The following is a 17,689-nucleotide window of genomic DNA, read 5'->3' as shown; positions in this document are numbered from 1 at the left end:
AAGTCGTTAGATGATTAGGATTTAGGAACCAATGTAAAACATTTTGCTGGAACACACCGCATGCCTAATACTTTAGGAAGCATTCACAGAAGTTGGTACTTAATTTGTAGGCTGCAGTTGGTCCAAAACATGCTTTATTCATCATGATATATGGATTTAGTCATGTAATGCAAATTTTAAACTTGGACTTGGAAGTTTGCTTCAAGCCTCTCTTTCATACCAACTAGTTGCCAGAGTATCTATGAGTTTGAATTCAAAGTTTAATTACAGCACAGCGATACCAACGTAGCAAGATCGATCCGATTCATTACAAATTGTTACACGGAGTTATACAGGTAGCTATTGAAACAAATATATATTTTTTTTCAAGGCAAAATCGATTGTGGAATAATGACGTTTCCAATGTTGTTGTGCCATGGATCAGCCAAGTGAGCAGCCAAGTTCTCCAAAGGTCCAGTGCCGGGATAAGCTGATTGTTGAACACAGAATCCCACAAAAGCCAACAAAGCAAGACGTCCTAAACATTGAACAAATAACAAAATGTTGTCAATTTTCTATACAACAAACAAATGTTAGTAGTACATCCATTTTCTAGCTCAATTGGTTAAATAGAGTGTGCGAATTATTATAAATCTCTCAGTATCTGAGTTCGATTCTTACTGATAAAAAAAATAGATGTTATGGCTGAGGAGTTCTTACCATTTTTAATTTCTTTGACTTTGTATTCGTGGAATGTTTTAGGGTCCTTAGAGTATCCCAAAGGATCAAAAGCACCACCAGGGTATTTCTTCTTTTCAGGGTCCTTCTCCATGCTCCTTTGGTGCTCCACGAAGGAAATAGCAAGGAATTCAATGGCCAGAATGGTGGGTAGGGTGCCCCATGGAACTGGGCTGCCTAGGTAGGTTGCTTGGCCACCAGGAACTGCAGCCCATTCCTGAGCCTTTACCCAGTTGCCTAAGCCCAATGCCTCTGGAACCAAAATCCCTGGCTGCAAAATATAAGTAATTTCAGCATATTAGAGCTTTTATTTTTTAATATTGGGGACAATGTCTGATACCACACTTTTTCAAGTGAAATAAAATTAGATCTTAACATATGACGTTGGTAATGTGTTATTTAACACTTTTTTCTAAAATAAAATAATTGCAATAAACTATCAAATCGAGGTTCATGAGTATGCAGTATTAGTGTAAAAAAAATTATATTTTCAATTAATTATATGATAAAACATCCTTCATATTACTTGTGTAAGATAGTAATTATAAGAGTGGACAAATTTATTTTATATAATAGTTTCTGATTAAATGATTCATGGAATGTTTACTATCCTAAATGCATGTTTCTGCTAGCATCTTACAATTTTACAAAGACTAAAAAGGAAACCGCTGTTTTTTAAAGAGACACTTACAACAGCAAGCATGGCCCATCTGCAGTGAATGAGTTCTGACTCTTTGAACCTCTCAAGATTCTCTGGTACTTCACCAAGACGAAGAGGGTCGAATCCAAAGTCACTGAAACATAAGAGCAAAACGTGCATGCATAAATCACCATCACACCAAAACCCACCAAACCATTCAAAATCACTAAAATATGCCAACAAAGTGATTTTTTTTTCGGTTCCAATCTCTATTTATTTATATTTTCTATTTTCAATTTTTTACATTTAATAAAAAACATTGTACTTTTAATCTTTCACTAGAAACTAAAACCATACCAGCTTTAATTTGTAAAGATTAAAAGATATATGAACTTTAATCAGGAATAAGTTGTTGAGTAGATTATATAGTTTAGATTAGTCACTTACCACTAAATGTGGCTAGTCAAGTTTTCTTGCAGAGATTAATAAGTAAAACTGACATATTTCATAACAATAACATAATTATCCAAAAGACGAGTATGTGAAAACATAAGTTTCCTTCATTGTACATAACATGCAAAGTTCTTCTTTAGAATCATAATTTGAAGAACCGAAAACATGTTGAAACATTATTGTACTAAACAATAGATATAAGATTGGTTCACTGGTTGAAAAAAGGAAAAAGGGAAAAGAAAAGAAGAGAAAGGTGACAGATTCGAATCCCTACATGTGACATTTTTAACAAAACCAACCAACTAATGTATGGCGATAAAAAAAAAAAACTTGTTGCACTAAACAAAAGAAGGGAAATTGAAGCATACCCAGGTGCTGAACCATCAAGGTAGGGGGGTCTAGGCTGGCCAGGCATCCAGTCAGCACTCATGGAAAAGCGAGAAGAAGAGGCATTGGTGACAACAAAGCTGGAAAGAGGAACTGCTGCGGCAAATCTGGATTTTGAGGAGGAAAGGAGAGATGGGAAGGCTGAGATGGCAGAACTCATCAATGTGTTGGCAGCCATTCTTTCTTTCTCAAGAGTTGTTTGTGAGAATCATGTGAAGGGAATGTAACTGGCAATTTTTAGAATCTCAACAACACAAGAGAATATAGGAGAGTGGTGTGGATATAGGCAAATCCAAAAGTGGATTGCCATTGGGTGATGATGTTAGCCTGTGACTTGTTATTGGTCCACGTTGATATTTGTCCATCCAATTTGATTGATGAAGTGGAACCACTTGCGGATATTAGGGAGGTTTGTGTGTGGTGGAGGTTACATGTCAGATCTTCAAAAAATCAATAAGATTAAGATTGTCTGTGGTGGAAAGTAGAATTGTTTCTGTGAATGGTAGGTGACTTAAAGTCAAATAATTAAGAGTAATGTTAATCCCTCATTTTCGGTGGATTAGGATTAATAGAATTGAGAAATAGAGAAAAAAAAAAGAATAATAACTGATGTGATGATATAAAAATAAAAAAATAAAAGAATGTAAGTGGGTGGGTAGGATGGATATTACTATTTAATAATCATGTTTTTAGTATATTGATTAAATAAATTAATAAATAAAAAATTATTATTAGAGTTCCATTAAAAATTACAAAGGAGTGCAGTATTATATTTTTTTAATAAAAAAATTTCCCAATAAATAAAACTTGTAAAGGAAGATGTTAACAATTGACATTAACAAAACATTTAATTTAAAAATTAAGAAAGATGTAATTAACATAGAGTTATCAAAGGAATTTTTATAATAGCACAAGAATAAAAAGAAAAACCCAATTATATAATAAATATTAAGAAAAAATTATTTGTTAATATATAAAATGAAATCCGTAAAATACCCAAAAGAAAAGGAACTTCAAAGTTCAAACATTATTTTTATTTCCAAATTTATAAGATCGTCAATGTTTGCCCGTTGCAAACCCGTTTTTGAGTTGGCCAAGATTTTGAATAGTTTTCTCAATCTCATATTGTGCTAATCACAAAAAAGTGACTCTCCTCCCATGAACAAAAATCTCAAAGGCGTTGAAGTATTATTCCGAACACTTAGACCATCTCCATGACCAGGAGCCAAAGGTCCCTTCCTCTTATATGACGTAAACAAGGGAATTCCATGACTCTCGAATACGCTGAGGCAATTGAGCTTTTGGCATAAGATTGAAATCACACACACACAAGAGCTGCTAATTCTGGCAAAGGGGACCTTGTTATTGATAAATCTTACTATCCTTTTCCAACAACAAAAGAATAAAAGGTCCGTATGTTTCAGCGACACAGTTGTCAACGGTGACACTTTCTTAAATTTAAAATTTTTCGTTTGTTAAAGTCAAGAAAAAAAAAACTGTAACAAGCCTTATAAACAAGACCTTATAATCAAGATACTTACAATATAGCGTAATTAATGAGTTAAGGATGGATATCCCTTTAAGCACTTATGATATCAACTCTGGCCTTTGGAGAATTTTGAAGCAAGTACTCCATTACTTTGTTTATGTCCCCATCAGATAGTTGGCGTAATTGATTTTTCACTTTCAACGACTCCAATCTAAAAAAGCACGGGATTGAAGCATCATTGAATTGGGATATGAGAGATCCTACAATATTAGAATACATATTTAAATGGATATTTTGAAATGCAAGACTGACTATTGACAAAAAATTTGGCATATAGAATGCAGACATGTTATGAGCATTAAAAAGTGAAGAGACAAATACATGCTAAAATAACTTACATATAGTATCATTCGAAGGGTATCCCAAGTTAGCGTCAATATCTTAACATTGGCAAGCACTTGCAGCCATCTTGTGAAGGTTGAAATAGAGATAAAACACAAACAAATACTCACTGGTCCAAGAAAAGAAAGATTGCACGAGGAAGAAAGTTGGTGACAAGCAAAACCCTTGATAAGGAAAGAACTAAGATTTGGTGTAGAAAGCACAATTTACTAAATAGTAAGAAAATTGATGTAAGTGGTTAATTTCAAACAGGAAAGGGTAGAATTAGGTATATGGAGAACGACCAACAACGGTTGACACAAGTCATAACCATTTGTGTTCCATAACTAAGTGGTTCAAGGTTTGATTCTTGGCTGATTCTTGGGTATGAAATAAATCGTGTTGTAAGGGAAATACCTATCTTGCGTGTGCTTATTGTTTTTGACAAAGATTAATCATTGCTTCCGGTAGAAATTACTTCGTACCAATACCATATACAAACTTTTGCATTGTTATGCATTTCACAATTTCAAATGAATAAAGTATTTAACACGGGGCAGTTTGAAAAGGGCTCAGCACAGTCATTGTCAATTGATGTAAAATAGACACATTCAAGATGTAGAATTGTCAATGCATGCAAGTGCAGAGATTTAGGAAGTACTATTCTAGAAGAGGAGTCATGCACACCGGAAAGCTGAAGGGATGCCAAAGACTTACTGCAAAAGACCAAAGGGAGGGAATCCAAATTGGGTCTGCTGCTTAAACCTATATGCATTGTCAACTGCTGGACATTGTGTAACATAACATACTCGATGAACACGTCTAGAGCTTCAGATTCAATCCAACTCATAATATCAACACTAAGTAGGGAACAAGAGTGATCTCCACTAAACAAAACTCAAGACACAAATTTCTTAAAATTCTTCATGCACTTGCAACTAAGCGAGGAACACTCTTTCCATCGTTTAAACAAAACACAAATTTGAACAACAGTCTTGTGTCCATGAAACTCATTAAATGCATCAGAATGCCGTCTGGCAACTCACTGATCATGTCCCTCTTGTCTCGCCTCTATCTCTTGCATTCTGTTTCTTTACCTCTCACCCATACCTGAGCCTAAGAAATTTCACTAACATACTAGCTTTTGATCATACAAACATTATTATATTAATACAATTTTCAACAAATTATTTTTTTTATCTCAAGAGTTTTCAACAACCTGCTTAATCAAGTGAGCTATATCCTCCTTATATTTTAAAAATTGATTACTATCTTTTACAAAAGAAAAAAAAAACTTAGCATATGAAATACCTTGTGATTTGTGATTGGGAGAACCCAATTGTGATTGATCCACTTGTAGTGAGTCCTGAGTTTGTTCTTGGAAAACACCATGTTCTCCTCCGAGACCGGGAAATACACACAAAACCTTCCATTCCCTAATTTTTGAGTGATGTGACCCTCCCACAAGCTGTCGTTGTGAAATGCACCCACCTTATCGCGGAACTTGAATTCTTGATGTTTCTCCGGCGGGGGCAGTGTCCGAAGCTGGTGAAGATTGACAACTTCTCGCAAGCCATGAGGTTGAGGTACTTGACAAAAAACCAGACGATGGTCACGCAACTAACAATGGTGGCAGAAAACTACGACCCGTAGAAGCCATCGTCGTCGATGCTCACTTCCACGGTGGAACCTGGTGAGAGTGGCGAGGAGTGGGGGTCAATTTGTAAAAATTACTTATTGGGGGTCAATTTGTAAAAATTACTTAAACAGTTGATTGGATCGTTTTAAAAAATTATAACCAATTCAACCGTTTAACCACTAGAGGACCGAATTAAATTTCGAAAATAATTAATGGACCAAATCAATTACCATTTTTACAAAAACACCCTTGTCTGACCTCATGACTGAGAATGACAAAAACACCCTTGATGTTATTTCTAAACTTTATTTTCAACCCAGTTCCTGTTAGGAAGTTTTTGAGAGCTTTTCTACCAAAAATATAGAATATTTTTTGGTAGAGAACCTCTCAATTTTTAAAATAAATTCTAATTGAAAACATTTCACACCTTTAATTACTTATAAATTTAAATAAAAAGAACATTTTTCTTAAAATAAAAAACAGTAGTATTTAATTTGGATCATCACTGTTAGTGTAAAGTGGGTCTCTGAAGATCAGATCCTCATCTTCTACCATTTCAGGAGCTCACTTTCTTCGCCCATTTTTATTTGTTTGTTGTTTTAACAAAACCCATAATCAGATCCGATCCTCTTGAGATTGGGATCAACGCCGAGTCCATGAGCACGCCAGCGCTTTCAGGGGTAACACTTTACTGCTTCTTCATTCCGATTCTAATTCTATAAACTTGTCCAAATTTCGAAGCTTCCTCATTTCAATTTTCTTTATTTTGATTAATTTATGGTTTCAGGGCACGGGCCTCTTCTCTGGGTTCACTCGGTTATGCAAGGGCCTTGCGGTGGTGCTTGTTTGCGGTCACATTGCGGTTCAGTTTTTCCCTTCAGCTGTTAACTACCTTGCTCTTATTCCCGCCAGGTACCGTGCCCTAACTTGTAAAATGAATCGCATGTTCCACTATGCATAATTAAAATGTGTAAATATGATTTATGATTATTTACTTTACCAATCATCTGTGACTCCAATAGTCCCTAGTTTCTGGTTGTGTGGTGGAGGATCGAGGGGGGATACGCTTAAAACTGCATGATTGTGATGATGATTGTGAGATCCTACCTGAATTCCAGATTTGTATACGCATGTAAAATGACATTGATTAAGGTATAATTAAACTAAAATTGGAACCGCTAAGAGATGATTATTGCATATAATTGACCGATCATAACTTGAGCTAAAGTTACAAGCTAATGACTCCTAATACAAATTACTTGAGTTTTTGAGGACAGATTAAACTAAAACATTAAAAGAAGGTAGCGGCTGACATTTTTACAATAGCAAAACAGCGGAAAGGATGAGTTGAACTCAAATCACCCATCATGTCACCTAGCAGAGATCAGCTTAAACCTCTCATCTGTCAATGGAAGTATGTGACAATTGTACGGTATTAGGCATGGTTTTGAAAAATGGTTTGCAACTGAGATTTCAGCAACAACATCAGGTTTTTGAACTCTTTGCAACCGTGTCACAACTGCCATCGCAGTCACATTTGTTCACAATTTCCCACAATGTCAAGAACTGCGATGTAATCCTCACCATTACCACAATTTAAAACCTTGGTATTAGGTATAAAAGGTATATGTTGCATTTAACTTGTGCCAAGATTTGGGTGCACCCAATCAAATTCCTTAAATCGTGGCTGCTTTACTTGTCATAAATGATAACAAGTACATAACCTTTTTTAGGGTAAATTTTGCTAGGAGTTATTATGTAACATTACGAGTCTAATGACAGTACTGTGGTGGATTTTGCTTGTGATTTCTTGTCTATAGATATAATGAAAGTGTCCAGCCAAATCACCATGCTGTTAACTTTTTTCCCCCTCCAAAATGGCTTGTTGGTGATGATAGGCATTTTTGAATTGATGTCCAGCTAACTCTCAATTGCATGGGTACTGACTTTAGTTTCACTATAAATCTCCTTAGGAAGGATCCTAGGGGTAAGCTGGGCTTGATGAGGACATCTGGCATTTCAGTGGAGGATTAAGAATATATAAAATAGCTAGGGCTTAAGTTTTGTGAGCCTGTGGTTGAGCTTGTTCAAGTTGTTTGAACAATAGGTATGGCTTAAAATATAAGATATTAGAGCACAATATCCACAAGTCCAAAACGTACTTGTGATAGCTTGGCTATCAGGGTTCTTTTTTATCCTCATTATTATCACCATCTTGTTAGGTATGGAGGGGGCTTGCTAATGCTAATTATCAAGGATGGGGGCAGCAGCAGCACAGCGGGCCTTGGCTTCATGAGGCTCGTCTATGGAGACTTGCATTAGCTGATGGAGGATCTTGACCATCCAATGGGCTTTATGGCATCATCAATCACGCACCCCAAGTTTGTAATTGAATGGGAAAGATTGGTGCTAGGATATGTAACATTAAGTCATTAAGGCAAACTAATGTTACTAAGTTAGTATGGGCTTGACTGCTTGAGTATATATTTTAGTCCTTTGTTTAGCTTGTTTATGCTGCTTTTTCAGTGAGTACTTATGTTATTACAGTTACTACTTGCCACTAAATGTTGATTGAAGAATGTGAAATCAAGGGTCCTTGGGGAAGTTGTTCTTTTCATTTTGTTATTGCAAATGCCAATAGGAAAAGTACTACTCCTGCTGTTCCTTTTTATAAGACCCTTTCAACTAATTCACACCCTTTAGGAAAATTGATTAATTTAGTTAGTGACATTAAATTTGTCAATAATTTGTAATTTTCTTCCAAATTTACCCTTATTTTTTTTGAAATTAATCATCTCTCTCTTTCATCTTAATTGTTTCTCACCTAATTGTTACTTATCTTCTCCAATCCTAATAAGAGAGAGAAAGTGTTTATTTCATTAATTTCCAGCATTTATTATTTCCTTGGCTGAAAAATTTGTTAATTAATTAAGGGTACTTTAGGAAAAAAAATAATTAATGCAACGTACAATTAGAAATGGTTATATAAATAGGGACAAACAAATTTTCTGAAATGGGTCTTATAAAAGGGACAGATGGAGTAAAATAATGCCTCATCACATAGTGACAAAGTGAAACTATTGAAGTTGGCAAGTGCACAAGAAGAGAGGGTTGAATTGTTCCTTTCTCTAACCACTCTTGAGTTCACAAATACATAATATAGTTGAGAAGAGTTATCTGATACAGGATGTAGTTGAGAAGATTTGCTGATCACTCTTCTCAACTTAGCCAATATAATGAACAGATAGAACGAACTGAAAACTTTCATTCGGTGTGTATAGAAATACTTTTTGAGATTTATAAATTTGAATGTGTAGAAGCTAAAGAGTTATATGGATCACAACAACTAAGTCAGTTTTAGAAGTTAGTCTTGATAAGAACTTTCATTTTCCCTTTTGATAATAGGTTGGACAGATTAAAGAAAAATACATATAAGAGAAATGCTACAACAACTACAACAGCCTTATCTCTCTAAGTGAGGTTTGCTATATGGATCCCATGATATATTTGGGCTTGATTAATAACCAAATTTTCAAGGATATTATTCACCATGAGATCCCCTTTTACAGTTTCTTCCAGTGTCCTTCGTGGTTTCCCTCTATATCACTTTAAATGAGGTTAAAAATCATTTTATCTACTATCCTTAGGGGTTCTAATATAAATTAGAATTGTGACACCTACAATAGACAGAAGAGTTTTGAAACTTCTAATAACTGTTCAGTAATAAAAACATTTTCCCTATTTTGTTATACATGTAGATTGAAGTAATCAAGTAAAGTTTTAAAAATTATAATATCTACTTGCTAACATGATTTCCTAGTTTTTAGGAAAAGAGTTGTTTTGCAGACCACAAAGACATCAAATTTAGGTTTTGCTAGATTATGTTAGTTTATATATAACTGAATCAATACAAAGCTCATTCTTTTTACTACTGTGCTTGTTGGGTTCTCCATATAAGTGTGATTATGTAGGTTACCACACTGTGAATATTTCAAATTTCTTTTTAGAACTTATTTTCCTGTTCTGTTCATTTTGCAGGACAATCCCATTTGCCTGGAATCTCATCACAGCTGGTTATGTTGAACAATCTATATATGGGGTATGCACATGCTGTTTTTTGAACTCACTATTCATATTTCATTGTATTACCAGAGTTGTAAATCTTGCTTATAAGAAAACTTCACAATTAACATGGTTTGTACAATTTTATAGGTAGTGGTCAGCACATTAAGTCTCCTGTTTATTGGGAAGCTGCTTGAACCAATATGGGGCTCCAGGGAATTCTTTAAATTCATCTTTGTGGTTAATCTTCTAACTTCAGTATGTTTATTCATCACTGCTATTGCTTTTTACTACATTACAAGGCTGGAGACTTACCTGTAAGTATATAAAAATCCGTTACAATCTGAGATGATATTTTCTTTCTGCTGATCATGATGTTTTGTCTTATTTTTCTTTCAGAGTATTATACTTCTCCCTTTCCCACACCTTGTGCTACATTTTGGCTCTCCATTTTTAAAATTTTAAAATTAAAAGCTAAATGGAGGCCCATTTGAAGTTTTATTACTTGTGCTCTTTTGGCTCTAACATTTAGAAAACAATGGAACAGAAGTTCTGTTTTGTTGGTCCCCCAGACTTCCAAGTTACTTGTTTTCTAGGCTATCTGTTAAATCTTAAGAGGCATTCAATTTTCTATATCCACCTTGAACAAATATTCTTTTGATCTTAATACTCTTGTGGAATGTTCTAGTTACATGCCACTTTCTGGATTTCATGGAGTTGTATCTGGTTTCTTGGTTGGCGTCAAGCAAATTATACCAGATCAAGAGCTTCCTTTCATTAAGATAAAAACAAAGGTTTGATACTCTTATCCTCTTCTAATTTGTCACTTATCAGCGACAATAGGTTTATGCAAATGCCCTAAATTTTTTACCACTTACATCTCTTCAGTGGTTGCCATCTATCACTGTATTGCTTTCCATTGCTATTAGCTTCTGGACGCTAGAGGCTACAGCATATCTTCCAACCATTATATCTGGCACGTATATAAGCTGGATTTATCTTAGATACTGGCAGAGGAAACCAGAAACTAAACATAGAGGTGACCTGAGTGAAGATTTTGCTTTCTCCACATTTTTTCCAGAATTTTTAAGGTAATTTCAGCTTTTAGTTTGCAGCAAAAATAAGTGACTAGTTGCAGTATTGGCTTTCTAGATTTTAAGAAACTCTTATTTTTTATGTTTTTGCTGCCTTGTAGACCGGTCATTGACCCTATCGCTTCAATATTTCATCGAATGCTCTGTGGAAGATATGATGCTTCTAATGATGATGGCTACAGTCTGGAAAATGAGCCTTTACCAGGTTCAGACTCAATTGAGGCATCCAGGAGAAGGTAATTCTACATAGCCGTTGTTAATTTTAATTGGGTCACCTGTATATTATTGTCAAGTAGAAATTGCTTCTGTGGAGCATGTCATGTGGAAAAATCAAATAAATAAACAGTAGAGAGGTGCAAGTGTCCAATCTATTTTTGCATATTTGGTTGCTTTATTGGCTTTCTTTTAGATAAATTATTCAGCTCAAACAAAGAACAGATAAGTTGTTTATAAATGTTCTGAGTGCATATTTTGTCTTGCCTTTCTTTTTCTTGTTTTATTTTATCTAAAAGTAAAATTGCTTTTTATTCTCAAATTTCTAGTTGTCATGTTATCTTTCTGCTAGCCATAAAAAAGCAAATAATCTTATAGAAGGAAAGGAATTAGAATCAAAAGCCTGGCTTCTGTCTATTAATACTTCAACTCCTTATCATAGTGGCTAAAACACATACCTTTTCTTTTGGTTTGAAAAACTAGTAAGGTCAAAGTTGTACTAGAATCTGGATATGTAACTGATTTTGTTAGGTGTTCATCAACTCAAGAAGCATGCTATGAAATTTTCCATGTGCTATTGCAACACTAACTAAAGCAATCATATTATTTCATCAAGATATTTTATTTTGTTTATTATTTTGATAAAACATCATACTACTATTCCATTAAGCAGAACTTTTTTTTTTTTTTTGGGGGGGGGAGTGGTTCAAATTCCTTGTCTTCATTTCCTTTTTTTTTTTTGGCATTATTTTCACATTTTATTAACAGCAATAACAACTGTTGCATCATTCTTGTAATTATTGTACTGCATAAAATAACTTGCCATGGCAATTGGTACTGTTCATGCAGAGAAAGAGGTGCTCGAGCACTGGAAGAACGATTGGCTGCAGAGAGGTTGGCTGCTGCACGACGTGAGTTGCAAAGAGAGGCTGAGGAAAATGTGTAATTCCTCAGATTTTGTAAATTTGGATCAGTTCAGCCAATATGAAACTATTAGGAGTGATATTTTCAGAGGTCGTACAGTAATTAGAAATTTTTTGTTTAGGTCAAGGAAGATTTTATTGAGTTTTGCCATGGACTATGATCTTTACAAAACCAAAGGTTTCTCTTTCTTTTGTCAGATAAATATAATTGACTTTCTTGTGTACTTTACCCAAATATATAGAATCTAAGACGGAGTCTACCGTGCGTACGAAAGTGAAAATTTAAACCGTTAGATCAACTTATTTTAAAATTAAGGGTTCGTGTTTTTCTTCACATTTTATTTTATTTTTTATTTATTTTTTTCTCTTTATCAATTTTACTCCTCTTTTCCCTCTTCTCTTTCATCTACCTCAAACCCCTTACCTTCTCCGCTATCCCACCATTTTGTCCCATCAGAAACAATGAAGAGAAGAAGAGAAAGACTCGACATTTGAAGACCAAGGCCCACATCTTTGTCACGGTTCCCGAATCCCTCTCTTTCTAGATATCGCCACCATACCCATGTACTTCGTCGCCATCAAAATCACACTCTTTGCATGAGAGTGAGTGTGCCACTATGCGAGGGACCACAGTCAGGACTCGCGACAGAGCAGCTTTGGAGGTGGTGTTGTGGCTGTCAGGTATGATGAAGTGTTTGTCGTCAGGGATGGTGGAGATGGTAGAGCTTTGATGCGATGAAAGTAGAGGACGAAGGGAAGAAGAGAGAGAAGTTCAAGGCTATTCCGCCATAGATCGTTCTCCTTCCCTCTCTTGTTCTCCATCTTATATTCCCATTAACAACAAAGGTAGATCATCATAGTGGTGACAACAGCACCACCGCCTTGTGGCGCGAGTTTGATAGAGGTGTGGTGGCGATACGGGTTTGATTGTTAGGATTGGGAAGAGGTAGTGGACAAATAACATTAGAGAGGGAGAGGGTTAATTTTAGAAAGAAGATACAAAAATGAAAAAGAAAAAAAATGAAAAATTAAAAAATATATAAACCGTTGATTTTGAAAATAAAATGATCTAATGGTCCATTTTTACTCACTTTTATGATGCAAAAGTTTACTCCATCAGAATCTAAAGAGTTTTGTAGTTGTTGTCCCCTGTATAAAGACAAACTTTATCATGCAATTGCATGGACAAGGCAATTAGCATACCATTAGATGTCCATCCAAGTTCTTGAGCTTGAAGATATAGCTGCCCCAACGTTTTGAATATTGGCAGCTTTGGGTTGTGCAAGAAGTGGAATCATACACATCTACCCCTGAAGTGTATTGTAGGGTGCAAGATTTTTTCTACCTATTTTAATGTTATGCTTTAGTTTAATTTCACTACGGCCTACCGAATCCTTGCATAATCGGATATTTGCTGCACAATACATTTTGTGCTCCCAAATGATGATAGTGAAGATTTTTACTACGCCTCAACTGAATTATAATATGACAAAACAACCAACCTCTTGTGGAATCCATGGTTCAGTGGTAAATGAAAGTTAATAATGATTGTGGAAACTATCGTATGTCATATTTGGTTATCGTGATAAAATAGTGAAAATGCTAAGGTTGATGACATTTTTTGGCAAATCTTATTAAACTATTGTGGTAGAAGACCTAGTGTATCCACTTAAAATAAATTTTTGGCCACTCATGAATTCGTAAGCAATTTCTTTGGTTGTGACACTGGCGGCCTTGGGTGTTTAGTCCCTCAAATTTGGTGGTCTGTTTTTAGTCCCTTGTGACATTGGTGGTCTGTTTTTAATCCATTTTCTATAAGCTTTTTTTGAAAAAAAAAAAGTCTTGCAAACTTTTAGACCTCAAAATTAAGTTAAGAATGGATTGAGTTAACCCACCATGTTAAACTGAATAAGCTTATTAATTATTTTTAGTTTCTCAAATTAAGAGGTATGCTTTTTTAACCAACAACAACAACAACTACGCCTTATCCCACTAGGTGGGGTCGGCTACATGGATCAACTTCCGCTACATGTTTTTTTAACTATCAAATAAAAATTTGTAGTTTCTAGACTCAAAATAAAAAATGTTATTTTTAGTCTGTTTGCCAAAGTTTGAGGGACTAAAATAAAATACAATTTTCATTTAAAGGAATAGACTAAAAAAATGTTTTTTGAATTTCAGAGGCCGAAAGATGCAAATTTTTATTTGGGAGACTGAAAAAATACACCTCTTAATGTAAATGACTAAAAAAATAATTAAGAGGAACAAAATCAATTAAGTTTAATTGGATTGATTTGGTTTAGATTTAGACTTTTTTTGTTTAATATGAACCAAAAAAATATTACTTATGTGGTGTCAATGTTTTTTTTTGGGAAAAATATAAATTATATTAAATCCAAAATGATACAAAAAATAAACAGGACATACCCCGCAGCTAGAGAAAATTGAAGGTCTATATCAAGATGTTAAAACAAATGCAATAGGTGCGCTTGTCTATACATAAGAAACTTAATCTTACTAATAACCTCTATTACAGAAAATTGATAATCTTCAAAAATCAGCTTGTTCCTAGACAGCCAGATGCAGTAGTCTGTAATTGTTATAGTCAGACAACGAAATTTTCCTTGAACACCTGATGTGGATCTGCTCCTAATTAAAGAGTCAGTAATGCGCTACAAATAAGTGAAACGTTTGTGGAAAGGAGCCAAATCACGAATGTGAGTCCAAACTTGGAGATATTTCCTGCAAGAAAAGAACAAATGAGCATTTGACTCAGCTTCATTTGAACATAAAGGATAGAGGAAACTCTTGTTCAAAAAAGTAGTTTTGTCAAGAGTAAGCAGTCGGTTCCTTTTAACAAGTCATAAAATGAAAGACATCTTAGGGGAGATGGCTGGGCTTCATATAACAGAACATCTACTAACAGTAGGCTTAACACCTCTAATGTAATCATAGACTTTGCTAACAAGTATTGATGCTCCAAGATTGAAGATAATAAAGTTCTTTATTTAAATGATTTTATTTATCAAAACTGAATCTGATGAAGAAGTATTGTAATTCCACATATCGCTCTCTCTAAAATAGTAATGATGAACCCACCGAATCCATAGAGAATCTTTCTTATAATGAAAGTCCCACAGAATAGGAGACTTTATACATTGACACCACATTTATATGCAACATTTGTTATTAGCATTGCAAAGAAAGATAGTATGTATTTATACACAAAATTGACATGAGATGATTTAAAATTGATTATTTGCGATGGCTTGATATTGTGCATCAAATTTATCAACAAGCTTGGCAAATGAAAGTTGTGCTACTATATTTTTTTGACTCAGCAATATTCTTCAAGATTAAGAGATTGAACGGCGAAACATCACTAATAATTAGTAGTAATATGCTATACTGTCACTGCACCATTTTTCTTGCTTCAATGATAAGAACATCACTTCACTGCCTATTTGCATAGCCTGAGACTGAGTTGTAATAGTCTATTGTACCTTTCCTTAGTTATATGTTAAGTATTTATTATTTTCTCAATATGAATTTTCCTATTAAAAGACTTCTTGTGTACTGCACCCTAGACTAATGAATTCGTGAAATCAGTAAATTAAGTTTGAGTGCACGTGTGAGACAAATTCTGTGCCTTATCTTTTCTCCTCCATGCATATTAGTTTTTTTTTTTTATTAACAAATGTTAATTTATTAATTTTATTAAAAATGATAGTTATCAAGGAATTTAAACCCGCTATCTTTCACTCCCCATTCTCCCTTCAACCTTCTCCATCCTCTGTGAGTTAGTGTGTGGAGTAATATTTCTTCTCTCCCTTTGTTTCGTTTCCTTCATATTTTCTCCTTTATCTTATCCCTTGCCTGAAATGAGCGTTGTAAAATGGGATCGGATAAAAGAAGGGGATGGGAAGGCACAGTGCAAATGTAACTTACTCTTTTTATAATCATAACACAAAATAGTTAAATTTTTCAACACATCATACCTGAAAATTAAACAATTTTTTATACACTGTACGCATTTATTTTTTTACATTGATTTAATAAATTTTCTTATAATATATTTTATTTCCATTATATTAAGTACTTTTAATTTTATTTAACAATTTTTATTGCAGAGCATTTGTAAGCGACATTTTTTTTATTTACATCTATCATTCCAGTAGTGTTCCAAATAGTGTTAAAAATTATTACATTTTGTAATGTTCTTCAAGGATTATTACTTGTTTAAAATAAGTTTTTAAAATTAAATATGTAATTAGATCAATAAATATCATACAAAAACTAGACAATATATGATGCATCTATATATTCTAGGGGCAATACAATTAAGAGATTGCGATTGCATTGTATTATTACTTGGGATCTTTATCTGGTTGAAATCCCATATAGGGAAAGATGGGGTCATCGTCACATCCTTTTGCATTGTTGTCACAATTTATAGGCATTGTTCCCGAGATGTCTACACATTGATGCACCTCTGCAAGGTAAACATTGCCACTTCTATCTGACTCACAAACTATGCTCACATTCAAACCTAGAGTTTTCTTGAAAGTTTGTAGTATCCTATACGTTGGATATGAATTTCCATTGGCAACAATACCTGACATTTATGAGAGCAGGATCACATTCCCATATTTAGGATGTTCCTTAAATTAGGACTGAAACTTCCAAGAATAAATTTTATATAAACATAGTATGAAACTCATTCCTCACTATATATCAAGTGGATACCAGATACCAAACTAACTTTTTTAACATGAACAATTCAAGCTCAAAACATGGTCAACTTAAACATGAATTTGAATTTCATTTAACTTTTCGTGTGTGAAACATGAATTTGAATTTCCATATTCGATCTATTCTTTTTCACTTAACTTTTCGTGTGTGAAACATGAATTTGAATTTCATTTTATATTTACCTGCACTTGTCAAGATTCTCTTTAGATCGTATCTGTTTCTATTGTTGAGTGCATAAACAATATAATCATCTGGCATCATATAACAGCAGGATCCAAATTTTTTCCATTGGTCCCTCCATAATAACTTGCTCTCTATAAAATTGTCAGTTGTCAGATCAGGCCAGAATCTAAGTAGGTCATATTTGTTTGTCTCAATCTGCATGTATATACAAACTATCAAATTATTTAGCTATATAAATTTGAAGTGCGATGTTTAATTTGGATAAACTTCTTGATAAGCATAAAGAAAAAACTAAGATGGTAAAATAAATTTAGGTGCACAAGTTTATTTTAACACATGAAATTCAATTCATTTTAAGTAAATATTTACGGATAAATTTATATATAAAAACATGTTTTATTCTAACAAATTTCAAGGACATTTTCCGTGAAGAACACTTGAAAATCAAATGCATAAAATGTTATAACTATGATCTCAATGAATGGGAGTGGAAGAGATACTAACAATGCTATTTGACAGAGTAATTGGAGTGCGACAATATTGTAGATCAGGCCCTCCCATTTTCCTGGGACGAAAGTAGCTAATAGTGAAATATTGGGGCACTATATCCATGCAACCATCTTCATGTGTTAAGCAATAGGAGTTTGGCCACCTTAAGGCTAGTTCTAAATAGTCGTACGGGTTGGCATTGAAATATTGTACTTCACAGTTAAGAATTTCCGTGAGTAGTAAAACCAAAAGGAACTTGCTATTCAT

General features: G+C 34.1%; 3 protein-coding genes across 6 annotated transcripts; 1 reads left to right on the top strand and 2 right to left on the bottom strand.

Annotated features, from left to right (window-relative positions):
* Nucleotides 1-165: 165 nt before the first annotated feature.
* LOC114390954 (chlorophyll a-b binding protein 6A, chloroplastic-like) lies at nt 166-2,465 on the bottom strand. Its single transcript, XM_028351901.1, has 4 exons — nt 2,179-2,465; nt 1,409-1,511; nt 700-988; nt 166-517 (listed from the first exon to the last, which is right to left on the bottom strand). The coding sequence occupies exons 1-4, from the start codon at nt 2,373-2,375 to the stop codon at nt 366-368; spliced, it is 741 nt and encodes a 246-aa protein (XP_028207702.1). The 5' UTR covers nt 2,376-2,465; the 3' UTR covers nt 166-365.
* A 3,714-nt stretch (nt 2,466-6,179) lies between these two features.
* On the top strand, nt 6,180-12,313 carry LOC114390960 (rhomboid-like protein 19). 4 transcript variants are annotated; one of them, XM_028351912.1, is made up of 9 exons: nt 6,180-6,265; nt 6,345-6,386; nt 6,494-6,618; nt 9,745-9,805; nt 9,919-10,085; nt 10,457-10,562; nt 10,657-10,859; nt 10,964-11,098; nt 11,925-12,313. In XM_028351912.1, the coding sequence occupies exons 2-9, from the start codon at nt 6,363-6,365 to the stop codon at nt 12,019-12,021; spliced, it is 918 nt and encodes a 305-aa protein (XP_028207713.1). In that variant the 5' UTR covers nt 6,180-6,265; nt 6,345-6,362; the 3' UTR covers nt 12,022-12,313. The 4 variants fall into 4 exon arrangements, with proteins under 4 accessions (XP_028207713.1, XP_028207712.1, XP_028207714.1 ...); XM_028351913.1 differs by lacking the exons at nt 6,180-6,265; nt 6,345-6,386 and adding exons at nt 7,680-7,813; nt 7,929-8,161 and having other exon boundaries at nt 6,493-6,618; XM_028351911.1 differs by having other exon boundaries at nt 6,181-6,386.
* Nucleotides 12,314-16,365: 4,052 nt separating this feature from the next.
* On the bottom strand, nt 16,366-17,689 carry LOC114390643 (extracellular ribonuclease LE-like). The gene is made up of 3 exons (XM_028351456.1): nt 17,438-17,689; nt 16,933-17,128; nt 16,366-16,613 (listed from the first exon to the last, which is right to left on the bottom strand). Exons 1-3 carry the CDS (start codon nt 17,687-17,689, stop codon nt 16,366-16,368), a joined length of 696 nt encoding a protein of 231 aa, XP_028207257.1.

The sequence above is a fragment of the Glycine soja genome, chromosome 16, assembly GCF_004193775.1.
Source record: "Glycine soja cultivar W05 chromosome 16, ASM419377v2, whole genome shotgun sequence".
Classification (NCBI taxonomy): Eukaryota; Viridiplantae; Streptophyta; class Magnoliopsida; order Fabales; family Fabaceae; genus Glycine; species Glycine soja.
This window is presented reverse-complemented; position numbering and strand designations above follow the sequence as displayed.

Bases quoted from the DNA above. Each gene is read 5' to 3' on its own strand.
- LOC114390960 (XM_028351912.1), top strand. From the start codon at position 6,363: ATGAGCACGCCAGCGCTTTCAGGG. The intron at 6,387-6,493 runs GTAACACTTTAC...TTATGGTTTCAG, and splicing joins GCACGCCAGCGCTTTCAGGG to GGCACGGGCCTCTTCTCTGG. The intron at 9,806-9,918 runs GTATGCACATGC...ACAATTTTATAG, and splicing joins TTGAACAATCTATATATGGG to GTAGTGGTCAGCACATTAAG.
- LOC114390954 (XM_028351901.1), bottom strand. From the start codon at position 2,375: ATGGCTGCCAACACATTGATGAGTTCTGCCATCTCAGCCTTCCCATCT. The intron at 1,512-2,178 runs GTATGCTTCAAT...CTTATGTTTCAG, and splicing joins CTTGATGGTTCAGCACCTGG to TGACTTTGGATTCGACCCTC. The intron at 989-1,408 runs GTAAGTGTCTCT...TATATTTTGCAG, and splicing joins GATGGGCCATGCTTGCTGTT to CCAGGGATTTTGGTTCCAGA.
- LOC114390643 (XM_028351456.1), bottom strand. From the start codon at position 17,689: ATGAATAGCAAGTTCCTTTTGGTTTTACTACTCACGGAAATTCTTAAC. The intron at 17,129-17,437 runs GTTAGTATCTCT...ATATACATGCAG, and splicing joins TTACTCTGTCAAATAGCATT to ATTGAGACAAACAAATATGA. The intron at 16,614-16,932 runs GTAAATATAAAA...CATAAATGTCAG, and splicing joins GAGAATCTTGACAAGTGCAG to GTATTGTTGCCAATGGAAAT.